The sequence below is a fragment of the Macaca fascicularis genome, chromosome 16, assembly GCF_037993035.2.
Source record: "Macaca fascicularis isolate 582-1 chromosome 16, T2T-MFA8v1.1".
NCBI classification, from domain to species: Eukaryota; Metazoa; Chordata; class Mammalia; order Primates; family Cercopithecidae; genus Macaca; species Macaca fascicularis.
Window position 1 is genome coordinate 1,524,462 of NC_088390.1, and position 13,615 is coordinate 1,538,076.

At 48.5% G+C, this 13,615-nt stretch overlaps 1 protein-coding gene across 2 annotated transcripts in view; it reads right to left on the minus strand.

Annotated features, from left to right (window-relative positions):
- Positions 1 to 4,651: 4,651 nt before the first annotated feature.
- CRK (CRK proto-oncogene, adaptor protein) overlaps positions 4,652 to 13,615 on the minus strand; it is a 36,347-nt gene continuing 27,383 nt past the window's right edge. For both annotated transcript variants that reach the window (XM_005582429.4, XM_005582428.4), the window contains exon 3: positions 4,652 to 7,559. In XM_005582429.4, coding sequence (XP_005582486.1) covers positions 7,552 to 7,559 — 8 coding nt within the window. In that variant the 3' untranslated portion in view covers positions 4,652 to 7,551. The remainder of the gene's footprint in view (positions 7,560 to 13,615) is intronic.

Below are 13,615 nucleotides of genomic sequence, written 5' to 3' on the forward strand. Positions count from 1 at the left end.
TTCAGCATTTTGGCCAGGCTGGTTTTGAACTCCTGACCTCGTGATCCAACTGCCTCAGCCTCTCAAAGTGCTGGGATTACAGGTGTGAGCCACCACGCCTGGCCTTTTTTTTTTTTTTTGAGACAGAGTGGCGGGCGCCTGTAATCCCAGCTACTTGGGACACTGAGGCAGAAGAATCCCTTTAATCTGGGAGGTGAAGGTTGTGGCGAGCTGAGATGGCACCATTGCACTCCAGGCTGGGTGACAGAGCAAGACTCCATCTCAAAAAAAAAAAAAAAAGGAAAAAAAAAACACCCACCACAATCATTCCTTTTTTCTAAATATCATAGTTTTTTTTTGCTTGTTGGCTTTTTTTTTTTTTTTGAGATGGAGTCTCGCTCTGTCACCCAGGCTGGAGTGCAGTGGCGCGATCTCAGCTCACGGCAAGCTCCGCCTCCCACGTAGCTGGGACTACAGGCGCCCACCACCACGCAGGGCTAATTTTTTGTATTTTTAGTAGAGACGGGGTTTCACTGTGTCAGCCAGGATGGTCTCGATCTTCTGACCTCATGATCTGCCCACCTCAGCCTCAAAGTGCTAGGATTACAGGTGTGAGCCATCGAGCCTGGCCACTTGTTTTTGAGACGGAGTCTGGCTGTGTCACCCAGGACGGAGTGCAGTGGCATGGCCTTGGTTCACTGCAACCTCTGCCTCCCAGGTTCAAGCAAGTCTCCCATCTCAGCCTCCTGAGTAGCTGAGATTACAGGCGCCTGCCACCACGCCTGGCTAATTCTGTACTTATTTATTTTTGAGACAGAGTCTCACTCTGTTGCCCAGGCTGGAGTGCAATGGTGCGATCTCCTCACTGCAACGTCTGCCTCGCGGTTAAAGTGCTTCTCCTGCTTCAGCCTCCCGACTAGCTGGGAATACAGGCGCCTGCCACCACGCCTGGCTAATTTTTTTATTTTTAGTAGAGACGGGGTTTCTCCATGCTGGCCAGGCTGGTCTTGAACCCCCAACCTCTGGCGATCCGCCCACCGCACCCGGCCTGCTCTGTTGTTGAGCTTCACTTCTACATGGCTGGTTCTTTTCTGCCCTCTACCTGATCTCCCATTTCATAGTCTTCAGAACATGGGTGGCAACAGCACGCCAAATCCTTCGCCTCCCCCTGTCAAACTTAGCAGGGTTAATGGTTATTTTCATTTTCTTCTATACCGGCCCCCTTTCGTTTTCATACCTGTAAGAGGAAAAGAATTTAACCTGGAAGTCAAGGTCACAAAATATGACAGGTGGTATGAATACTGTAGACTACATAAACACACACACCATTCCACAGGTTTGTTTCAGACAGGGTCTCACCCTGTCGTTCATGCTGGAGTGAAGTGGCACAATCTCACTGCACCGTCAGCTTCTTGGGTTCAACCAATTCTTCTGACTCAGCCTCGTAAGTGGCTGGGATTACAGGCGCATGCCACCACACCCAGCTAATTTTTTTTTGTATTTTTAGCAGAGACAGGGTTTCACCATGTGGGCCAGGCTGGTTTCGAACCCCTGATCTCATGATTCGACTGCCTAGGACTCCCAAGTGCTAGGATTAAAGGCACAAGCCACGGTACCCGCCCTGCTTTCAGACCTTTATATGATTCTTATGGTCCCCTCAAATCAGTATTTTATGACTGATACTCATGGAGACCCTTAAAAATATCATCAGGCCAGAGGCCGGGCACGGTGGGTGGTTCACGCGTGTAATCCCAGCACGTTGGGAGGCCGAGGCGGGTGGATAACCTGAGGTCAGAAGTTCAAGACCAGCCTGGCCAACATGGTGAAATCCCGTCTCTACTAAAAATAGAAAAATTAGCCGGGCCTGGTGGCAGGCACCTGTAATCCCAGCTACTCGGGAGGCTGAGGCAGGAGAATCACTTGAACCTGGGAGGCGAGGTTGCAGCGAGCTGCGATCGCGCCACTGCACTCCAGCCTGGGGCACGAGAACAAAACTTCGTCTTAAAGAAAGAAAAAAAAAAAAAAAAAAACTCAGGAGGCCAGACGCGGTGGCTCACACCTGTAATTCCAGCACTTTAGGAGGCCAAGGCAGGTGGATCACCTGAGGTCAGGAGGTTCGAGACCAGCCTGTCCAAAAACAGCGAAACCCTATCTCTACTAAAAAGACAAAAATTAGCCAGGTATGGTGGCACATGCCTGTAATCCCAGCTACTCAGGAGGGTGAAGCTACTCAGCAGGGTGAGGCAGGAGAATCACTTGAACCCAGGAGGAAGAGGTTGCAACCAGCTGAGATAGCACCATAGGACTCCAGCCTGTGCAACACGAGTGAAACTGTCTTAAAAAAAAAAAAAAAAAAAAAAAAAAAAAGGCCGGGCGCGGTGGCTCAAGCCTGTAATCCCAGCACTTTGGGAGGCCGAGACGGGCGGATCACGAGGTCAGGAGATCGAGACCATCCTGGCTAACACGGTGAAACCCCGTCTCTACTAAAAATACAAGAAAATTAGCCGGGCGAGGTGGCGGCGCCTGTAGTCCCAGCTACGCGGGAGGCTGAGGCAGGAGAATGGCGTGAACCCGGGAGGCGGAGCTTGCAGTGAGCCGAGATCGCGCCACTGCACTCCAGCCTGGGGCACAGAGCAAGACTCCGTCTCAAAAAAAAAAAAAAAAAAAAAAAGCCAGGCACAGTGGCTCTCCCCTGTAATCCTAGCACTTTGGGAGGCTGAGGCATCACCTGAGGTTGGGAGTTCCAGATCAGCCGGACCAACATGGAGAAATCCCATTTCTACTAAAAATACAAAATTAGTTGGGCATGGTGGCTCATGCCTGTAGTCCCAGCTACTCCGGAGGCTGATGCAGGAGAACTGCTTGAACCCGGGAGGTGGAGGTTTCAGTGAGCCGAGATCGCGCCATTGCACTCCAGCCTGGGCAACAAGAGTGAAATTCCATCTCAAACAAAAAAAATAAAAAATCTGTATCTATGTATCTATTGATTAATCCCAACCATTTTTTTTTTTTTGAGATGGAGTCTCACTCTGTCACCAAGGCTGGAGTGCAGTGGTGCGATCTTGGCTCACTGCAATCTCCACTTCCCAGGTTCAAGTAATTCACCTGCCTCAGCCTCCCGAGTAGCTGTGATTACAGGCACATGTCACTACACCTGGCTAATGTTTGTATTTTATTGATTGAGACAGTCTCGCTGTTGCCCAGGCTGGAGTACAGCGGTGCCATCTCAGCTCACTGCAACCTCTGCCTCCCGGGTTCAAACGATTCTCTTGCCTCAGCCTCCCATGTAGCTGGGACTACAGGTGCGTGCCACCACGATTAGCTAATTTTTCGTATTTTTAGTAGAGACAGGGTTTCACTGCGTTAGCCAGGATGGTCATATCTCCTGATCTTGTGATCCACCCACCTCAGCCTCCCAAATTGGTGGGATTACAGGAGTGAGCCACCATGCCCACCCAGATTTTTGTATTTTTAGTAAAGACGGGGTTTCACTATGTTGGCCAGGCTGGTCTTGAGCTCCTGACCTTCTGATCTGACCGCCCCCGCTCACCGGCCTCCCAAGGTTCTGGGATTACCAGGCATGAGCCACCACGCCCGGCCTATTCCCATCTTTAAGCACCCATAGAGCTTGTAAAATTGTTTCTCTTTTTTTTTTTTTTTTTTGAGACGGAGTCTTGCTCTGTCACCCAGGCTGGAGTGCAGTGGCCGGATCTCAGCTCACTGCAAGCTCCGCCTCCCGGGTTTACGCCATTCTCCTGCCTCAGCCTCCCGAGTAGCTGGGACTACAGGCGCCCGCCACCTCGCCCGGCTAGTTTTTTGTATTTCTTAATAGAGACGGGGTTTCACCGTGTTAGCCAGGATGGTCTCGATCTCCTGACCTCGTGATCTGCCCGTCTCGGCCTCCCAAAGTGCTGGGATTACAGGCTTGAGCCACCGCGCCCGGCCAAAATTGTTTCTCTAATTACATGACTGTAGGCTGCTGAAGGCACATACCTCCTATTGCCTAAGCGTAAAGATTTACCTCTTGCTGGGCGTGGTGGTGGCTCACACCTGTAATCTCAGCACTTGAGGAGGCGGAAGCAGGTGGATCACCTGAGGTGAGGCATTCGAGACCAGCCTGGCTAACATGGTGAAACCCCATTTCTACCAAAAATACAAAAAATTAGCTGGGCGTGGTGGTGCATGCCTGTAACCCCAGCTACTCGGGAGGCTGAGGTAGGAGAACTGCTTGAACCTGGGAGGCAGAAGTTGCAGTAAGCCGAGATCGCATCACTGCACCCCAGCTTAGGCCACAAGAGCGAAACTTTGTCTCAAAAAAAAAAAAAAAAAAAAAAAGGGCTAGGCGCAGTGGCTCTCGCCTGTAATCCCAGCACTTTGGGAGGCTGAGGCGGGTGGATCATGAGGTCAGGAGATTGAGACCATCCTGGCTAACACAGTGAAACCCCGTCTCTACTAAAAATACAAAAAAAATTAGCTAGGCATGGTGGTGGGTACCTGCAGTCTCAGCTACTCGGGAGGATGAGGCTGGAGAATGGCGTGAACCCAGGAGGCGGAGGTTGCAGTGAGCCGAGATCGCACCACTGCCCTCCAGCCTGGGCAACAGAGCGAGACTCCGTCTCAAAAAAAAAAAAAAAAAGATTCAGCTCTTTTGTGAAAAATATTCAAAGATTCCTTTTTCCAAAACATCAGCAAGCCAAACATTTGGCCATATGTTTATTTGCTATGTAAACTATAAACACATACAATACATGCTACGAAACACAGTTTTTTAAAATTTAACTGTCAAGAAAGTGTATAGTGTTATAATACAATGGCACATGTTTATATTTTATTTCAAATTGGTTTGCTTATCACCTATTTCAAACCATTAATAGTGAAATGTTACTTGTGGATAATTAAAAATTATCTATTTGCATTATTAACAATAAACAATTCCAACAAATTAATAAGAATTAACCATGTCAAATATTAGTATTCCAAAAACGGGATTTGCAGAAATGATTATATAAAATATAGCAGCCAATTTCAGTTTACTTTGCCAATAGGATTTCAGCATTTGCTTTTTTTGGGAAGACATAAGACATCCTTTGATTTCTTGAGGTGCATTAACTGCCACACCCAACAGCCAAATCCAGGCCAGCGGTTCATGGAAACGGCTCTGGACCACCGATCACTGAGGAATCCTTAGGACTTGAGTAGCGCTGCATGTTCCACTGATATTACATATGATGAAAAGAGACATTACAAGCCAATATCAAAGTCAAAGGAAAAGAAAATAGGAACATTCAAATCATTTGCGACAAGGTTTTTCTACAAATATTTTAGATGCCATCTTTCAGGAAAACAAGATTTAATGTGTATCTGGATTTTACAGTATCTATGTTCTAACTGAAAATTTAACAAAGCAGTCAGATGGAATTACATCTAGGATTACAAACCTGTTCATTCAACACTACTGAGCACCCACTCTGTGCACAGAACTGTGCTAATCTTTTACAAGTTGAGTTTAATGTCTTTATCAAGCATGACCTTAGTGTGAGGTAAAAATACATTAAATTAGCGTCAACTCATTAGTCTGCTTGTGGTCCCGGGCCAGCTGGCTTCCCTGTGCCACGTCACCAGTTTCTCAGTCTCCTCATTCACTCAGACAAATACGTGCACACTGTGTGTTAGGCAATGTGCCAGTCACTCAGATACCACAATCTGGTATAGGTTCAAAGAAAGCAAATTGATCATATTAACCTATGCAGAACAATTAGAAAGGTAGATTTTTTTTCCAAAATGAGGTCCAAAGCAAACTAGAAGGTGTTTCTACTGGTCATACCACACCACAGACCGGTAAGTGCCTTTATAGACTGGGAACTAACTTGGAAGTCTCATGCTGTAGTCTAAATAGCCTAGATCATTTTTGGTCTCATAAGTCTATTTTTTGGAGCACCTGACCCCATATAAATCATTCCATACTTAAATCGATTGGTAAACTAAACCTGAACATAAAAAGAGCCAAAAGTGAAGGCAGTTTATAATGTAATGTACTTCAACAGCATTACTCTCCTCATGAGAAATGAATAATACATCAGTAATTCAGGATTGGTTCAACATTTTTTTTTTTTTTTTTGAGACAGAGTCTCGCCCTATCACCCAGGCTGGAGTGCAGTGGTGCTATCTCGGCTCACTGCAACCTCCACCTCCCAGGTTCAAGCAATTCTCCGGCCTCAGCCTCCCAAGTAGCTGGGATTACAGGCGCGCACCACCACGCCCAGCTAATTTTTTGTATCTTTAGTAGAGATAGGGATTCACCATGTTGGCCAGGCTGGTCTCGAACTCCTGACCTCGTGATCCACCCGCCTCGGCCTCCCAAAGTGCTGGGATTACAGGCGTGAGCTACCGCCCAGCCAGTTCAACATTTTTCAAAGCACTAACCCTACCCCAAACTCATGTAATACTAACTTGACTTTTATACAAGTTGCACAGAATGCAGAGGGCAGAATTTGGCCCCAAAACCTTCCACAGAATATTAGAGGTGATTGGTCCTTCCACTCTGAGTAGAACCTAAGAATTCCAAGAGTCTCCTAATAGGATACTGGCCTTCAAGAGAAATGGCCCTGCTGGATCCCATCAGTTAGGACTCTAGTTAACTGCTGTAGAAGGGTGACCTACTACGACCCTTTAGGGGAAGGCAGAGAGCTGGGAGACTGGCTGTCCACTTAGTGAATCCAACACTGGCTTAAAGCTATGCACTGAATAAAGTGCTCGGTACATTCTGCTTCTCACCTGGAATGAAAATACACACTTATCCTAGGAATTAACCTACTTACAGGTTTGGGGGACAAGAATGTCAAGGGCTAAAAGAATCCCAAGAAAAAGTATGAAGCATCGACTAGGAAGGAACAAATGCTTCTAGTAGTGTTCTTAGAATTCTTAGGATCTGAAATGTCAGAATGAGTCATATGCTGGTCATGCTCCATACAATGAAAGCAGTCCTGCTTGATACTATTCACACAGTGCATTACTTCCCGGGGGTGGAAGGGAACAGTCTGTCGCCATTTGATAGTATGGTTCCAGAATGAAAACAAAACCACTGAATAAATCAGGGTAAGCAGTGTGTAATACTCCTTCCTGTCCATCGGTTTTCCACAGGGTGATTTGCATTGCCTGAGAGAAAGGAGGCAAGATACCTATCCCTTCTGATACACACAGGCACGGCCACTACCTCCTACAATTGCCAATTTCAGAAGCTAACACACGAGCCCTCCAGTTCGTACCCTGAATATGGTACAGAAGACTAGGAATGGAGTAGTTCAGTCTAAAAAAAGATCACAGGTAACAGAATGCTTATATAAACTAGACTGCTTTTGACATCTGTAAGAAAACTGTATAGATGGCAGCTGGAAAAAAAAAAAAGATTGTTCCCATCTGTCAGCAAAACTGTTGAGCTATACTCAGCTGAAGTCCTCATCGGGATTCTGTTGATCCAGCAGACGGACATGTGTGAATGGGAAGTGACCTCGTTTGCCATTACACTCCCCTTCCCACTGACCACTCACATTAATCTTCGTAACCTTTACCAGCTCACCGACCTGCAGGAGGAGAATAAGGAGAGCACTTTATTTCCAGTTAGGAATGCAGCTGCACAACTCCGTTCTCTGGTCAGCACACCCTGCCCATGTGATTGCTCTAGGGATGTGACAGAAATGGCCCCTTGCTGCCTCCCCAGCCCCAGCCACCAGACTGATTCCTTGTGGTTAATGCAGGCAGAAGGAAGAAGTGTTTTTAGCAGTGCAGAAAAACAGAGAATACAGAAAGTAAAACAGGATCCCAGATAATGATACTTTTTGATTAAAAAAGGAAAGTGGTAATTATTGGAAATCTCAAGTGTCTCTGAACAAGCAATCCCCACTTCAGTGAGTGAGCTAGTATTCCCTTTCTTTGTACTCACTACCCTCGGCTTTCTACCTGCTCCGCAGACCCTGTCCGAGGAGAAGCAACCTTCTCCCCTCTTTTTTTGTGTTTTTTCTTTTTTTTGAGATGGAGTCTTGCTCTCTTGCCCAGGCTGGAGTGCAATGGCATGATCTCAGCTCAATGCAACCTCTGCCTCCCAGGTTCAAGCAATTCTCCTGCCTCAGCCTCCAGAGTAGCTGGGACTACAGGTGCCCGCCACTATGCCCAGCTAATTTTTGTATTTTTAGTAGAGATGGAGTTTCACCATTTTGGCCAGGCTGGTTTTGAACTCCTGACCTCGTGATCCACCCGCCTTGGCCTCCCAAAGTGCTGGGATTACAGGCGTGAGCCACGGTGCCCGGCCACCTTCTCCCATCTTTAGCGTCCGGCAGCAGCACAGTCCCCCAGCCCACTCGCACACATGTCCTGGTCTATTACCGCTTGCACAGCAGAAACTGATCATGGCAAGCATAGGTCACTTGGTCCTAGAAAATCAAGTGTTCCCATCACCTCCTGACCAAGGCAAGCCTTTTCCCGTATGGGCAGGTAGAGGTCCAAACTCCAAATCCAATTAGCTCTCAGAAAACCCCCACCTCATTAAGCAAGCTCTACTTGACAAGCCACTGCCTGCCCAGCCCCCCAATCCCACCATTCGACAGACCTTGCTGCTCCCTCAATGCTGCTGATTACCTGATCATTACCCAATGAGGGGTCAAAAAAACCAACTATGGTTGGGCACAGTGGCTCATGCCTGCAATCCCAGCACTTGGTGAGCCTGACACAGGTGGATGGATTGCTTCAGCTCAGAGTTTGAGACCAGCCTGAGTAACATGGTGAAACCCATCTCTACAAAAAATACAAACATTAGCTGGGTGTGGTGGTGGCCGCTCACAGTCCCAGCTACTCCGGAGGCTGAGGTGGGAGGATTGCTTGAGCCCAGGAGGCAGAGGTTGCAGTGAGCTGAGATCACACCACTCCATTCCAGCCTGGGCAATAGAGCCAGACCCTGCCTCAAAAAACAAAAACAAAAAACCCCCCTGTATTTCAGCATGTATTTACGAAATGTCTCGTTGCAAAATGAAATATAAAGTTGTTTTTTTGTTTCTTTTTTTTTTTTTTTTTTTTTTTTTTTTGAGACGGAGTCTCGCTCTGTCGCCCAGGTTGGAGTGCAGTGGCCGGATCTCAGCTCACTGCAAGCTCCACCTCCCAGGTTTACGCCATTCTCCTGCCTCAGCCTCCTGAGTAGCTGGGACTACAGGCGCCCGCCACCTCGCCCGGCTAGTTTTTTGTATTTTTAGTAGAGACGGGGTTTCACCGTGTTAGCCAGGATGGTCTCGATCTCCTGACCTCGTGATCCGCCCGTCTCGGCCTCCCAAAGTGCTGGGATTACAGGCTTGAGCCACCGCGCCCGGCCTTTGTTTCTTTTTTGAGACAGAGTCTCGCTCTGTCACCCAGGCTGGAGTGCAGTGGCGGGATCTCAGCTCACTGCAAGCTCCGCCTCCTAGGTTCACGCCATTCTCCTGCCTCAGCCTCCCAAGCAGCTGGGACTACAGGTGCCCGCGACCACACCTGGATGCTATTTTTAAAATATTTTTAGTAAAGATGGGTTTCACCTTGTTAGCCAAGATGGTCTTGATCTCCTGACCTCGTGAGCCGCCCACCTTGGCCTCCCAAAGTACTGGGATTACAGGCGTGAGCCACTGTACCCGGCCGAAATATAAAGTTTTAACAATCTATGATATATTTCTATCCTGCTATGAAACTTCAGAGGTCAGTCTGATGAATGGATTCACCCCATGGCAAAATGCTGAATGGTGAAATACAGCCTCAGATGCCATGCCACTGGACTAAAGAGTTTTATGACCATCCTTTAAGTATCAATATTTGAATTCTGGGCATACTCTGTTCATTTGGTTTTATTTTTTTTTTATTTTTTTTTATTTTTTGAGACGGAGTCTCTCGCTCTGTAGCCCAGGCTGGAGTGCAGTGGCCGGATCTCAGCTCACTGCAAGCTCCGCCTCCCGGGTTCACGCCATTCTCCGGCCTCAGCCTCCCGAGTAGCTGGGACTACAGGCGCCCACCACCTCGCCCGGCTAGTTTTTTTTTTGTATTTCTTAGTAGAAATGGGGTTTCACCGTGTTAGCCAGGATGGTCTCGATCTCCTGACCTCGTGATCCGCCCATCTTGGCCTCCCAAAGTGCTGGGATTACAGGCTTGAGCCACCGCGCCCGGCTCATTTGGTTTTATTAAACCAACTACTATTTACTGAATTATTATATAGCAGAGGGCATTTTATATTTTATAACTTTATATTACATTAAAATATAAGGTATTTTCCAATCCTCATAATCATCCTGCAATACAGGAACTGCTTTCATTTTACAAATCGAAAGACGGCAGTTTAGAGAAATGGCATGATACACATGCCACAGAGGCGGCAGTTAGTGACAGAGCTGGGAATTTGAGCCCAGAGCTATCCGGTTCCAAAGCCCATTTATGCTTTTTATCTTTTATTTTTTGAGACAAGGTCTCACTCTGTCACTTAGGCTGGAGTGCAGTGACACCATCATGGCTCACTGCAGCCTGTAACTCTCGGGCTCAGGGGATCCTCCCACCTTAGCCTCCCGAGTAGCTGGGACTACAGGTGCATACCACCATGCCCAGCTAATTCCAGGCATGAGCCTCCGCACCATGTATGCATTTTATACAGTATCAGGAACTTTCAAATCATGCTCCTGGGGTTGTACTGGGTTCCCTAAAAACGTCCGCAGGCCATCTATTGACCAAAGCCCACGGAGGTCCAGCCGCAGGGCCTCATTTACAGATGGACAGCTGGCCTCCTGGCCCCTCTGCTGCCTCCTAAAGACCTCTCTAAAAATCACAGAGGCCTCAAGTCATTGTATGGGTCATAGGATGCTGAGAAAATGAGGGACAGAAAGAAGGGGATAGAGAGACACATAAGATACAGAGGTTGAGAAAAAATAGCAGTGGGCTGGGTGCGGTGGCTCACGCCTGTAATCCCAGCACTGTGGGAAGCTGAGATGGGGGGATGGCTTGAGCCCAGGATTTTGAGAGCAGCCCTGGCAAAAGAGTGAGACCTTGTCTCTACAAAAATGTTAAAAAGCCAAGCGTGCTGGTGTGCGCCTGTGGTCCCAGTTACTTGGGAGGCTGAGGTAGAAGGTCACTTGAGCCTCCTGGGAGGTCGAGGCTGCCCTCTAGCCTGGGCAACAAGACCCTTTCTGCAAAAACAGAAAAAACCAAGCAGCTAAATCTGCCTGTGTCATGAAGATGAAGGCTGAGCACACGTGTGAAGGAAGGAGAGGAAGGGATGATGGTGCGCTATCCTTCCACACAGATAACAATCCTCACAGGCTGCTACCACCAGGGCTCTCACCGCACCTGGCCTGCCAGCAACTTTAGAATTCAAAGTTTCTCACATCTGGGCCGGGCGCGGTGGCTCACGCCTGTGATCCCAGCACTTTGGGAGGCCGAGGTAGGAGGATCACTTGAGCTTGGGAATTCAAGACCAGCCTGTGTACTATAGTGAAACCTCGTTTCTACAAAAATAAAACAATTGACCGGGCGCGGTGGCTCACGCCTGTGATCCCAGCACGTTGGGAGGTCGAGGTGGGTGAATCACGAGGTCAGGAGTTCAAGACCAGCCTGGCCAAATTGGTGAAACCCCATCTCTACTAAAATGCAAAAATTAGCCAGACATGGTGGCGTGCGCCTATAATCCCAACTCCTTGGGAGGCTGAGGCAGAGAACAGCTTGAACCCAGGAAGCAGAGGTTGCAGTGAGCCGAGACTGTGTCACTGCACTCCAGCCTGGACAACAGAGCTACACTCTGTCTCAAAAAATAAAATAAATAAATAAATGAGCCAGGCATAGTGGTGTGCGCCTGTAGTCCCAGCTACTCAAGAGGCTGACATGGGAGGACTGCTTGAGCCCGGGAGGTAGAGATTGCAGTGAGCCAAGATAGTACCACTGCACTCCAGCCTGGGCGACACAGCAAAACTCTCTTAAAAAAAAAAAAGGGTTCTGGCTGGGCGCGGTGGCTCAAGCCTGTAATCCCAGCACTTTGGGAGGCCGAGACGGGTGGATCACGAGGTCAGGAGATCGAGATCATCCTGGAGAACACCGTGAAACCCCGTCTCTACTAAAAAATACAAAAAACTAGCCGGGCGAGGTGGCGGGCGCCTGTAGTCCCAGCTACTCGGGAGGCTGAGGCAGGAGAATGGCGTAAACCTGGGAGGCGGAGCTTGCAGTGAGCTGAGATCCGGCCACTGCACTCCAGCCCGGGCTACAGAGCGAGACTCTGTCTCAAAAAAAAAAAAAAAAAAAAAAAGGGTTCTGACATGCCCCAGCCCAGCCAGGCTAGGCAACAATAGCAAGACTGTGTCTCTTGAAAAAAAAAAAAAAAAAAAATTAGTAAGGCATCATAGTGTGCAACTGTAGTTCCAGTTACTCAGGAGACTGAGGCAGGAGGACCCCTTAAGCCTGGGAGTTTGAGGCTGTAGTGAGCTGAGTGCACCACTGCACCCCACCCTGGTGGAGAGAGCAAGATTCTGTCTCCAAAAAAAGGAGAAGCATCTTGGCTGGGCACGGTGGCTCACGCCTGTAATCCCAGCACTTTGGGAGGCTGAGGTGGGCAGATCACGAGGTCAGGAGATTGAGACCATCCTGGTTAACAGTGAAACTCCATCTCTACTAAACATACAAAAAAATTAGCCAGGCATGGTGGTGGGCACCTGTAGTCCCAGCTACTCGGGAGGCTGAGGTAGCAGAATGGCGTGAACCCGGGAAGTGGAGCTTGCAGTGAGCCGAGATCCCACCACTGCACTCCAGCCTGGGCAACAGAGCGAGACACCATCCCAAAAGAAAAAAAAAAGAATATGGTCTGATAACTTAAGGCCCGTCTTCTCCACTAACATCCCCAATATCTGCTATATCTGAATTCGTTATTTTACTCATATTGGAAACAAACACAGGAGGCCAGGCACGGTGGCTCATACCTGTAATCCCAACACTTTCGGAGGCTGACACAGGCACATCACTTGAGGACAGGAGTTCGAGACCAGCCTGGCCAACATGGTGAAACTCTATCTCTACTAAAAATACAAAAATTGGCCAGGCATGATGGCTCATGCCTGTAATCCCAGCTACTAGGGAGGCTAAGGCAGGAGAATCGCTGGAACCCAGGAGGCAGAGGTTGCAGTGAGCCAAGATCACGCCATTGCACTCCAGCTTGGGCGACAGAGTAAGACTCCGTCTCAAAAAGAAAACACAGGCCCGTGAGGGAGCGTCTGGAGCACTGGAAACGTTCTTTTGCCTGGATGGCTGTCACACAGGCACACATGGATGTAAACTCATCAAACTGGATCCCTGAGATTTTGTGGAAGGTGGCTCTTTAGGATATAGCCTTAAGTACACTATTCTATTTGAAAGCAAAATCTGTTTAAATACCTCAGTGTTGACCGGACGCGGTGGCTCACACCTGTAATCCCAGCACTTTTGGAGGCCAAGGTGGGCGGATCACCTGAGGTCGGGAGTTTGAGACCAGCCTGACCAACATGGAGAAACCCCATCCCTACTAAAAATACAACATTAGCCAGGCGTGGTGGCACATGCCTCTAATCCCAGCTACTCGCGAGGCTGAGGCAGGAGGATCGCTTGAACCTGGGAGGCGGAGGCT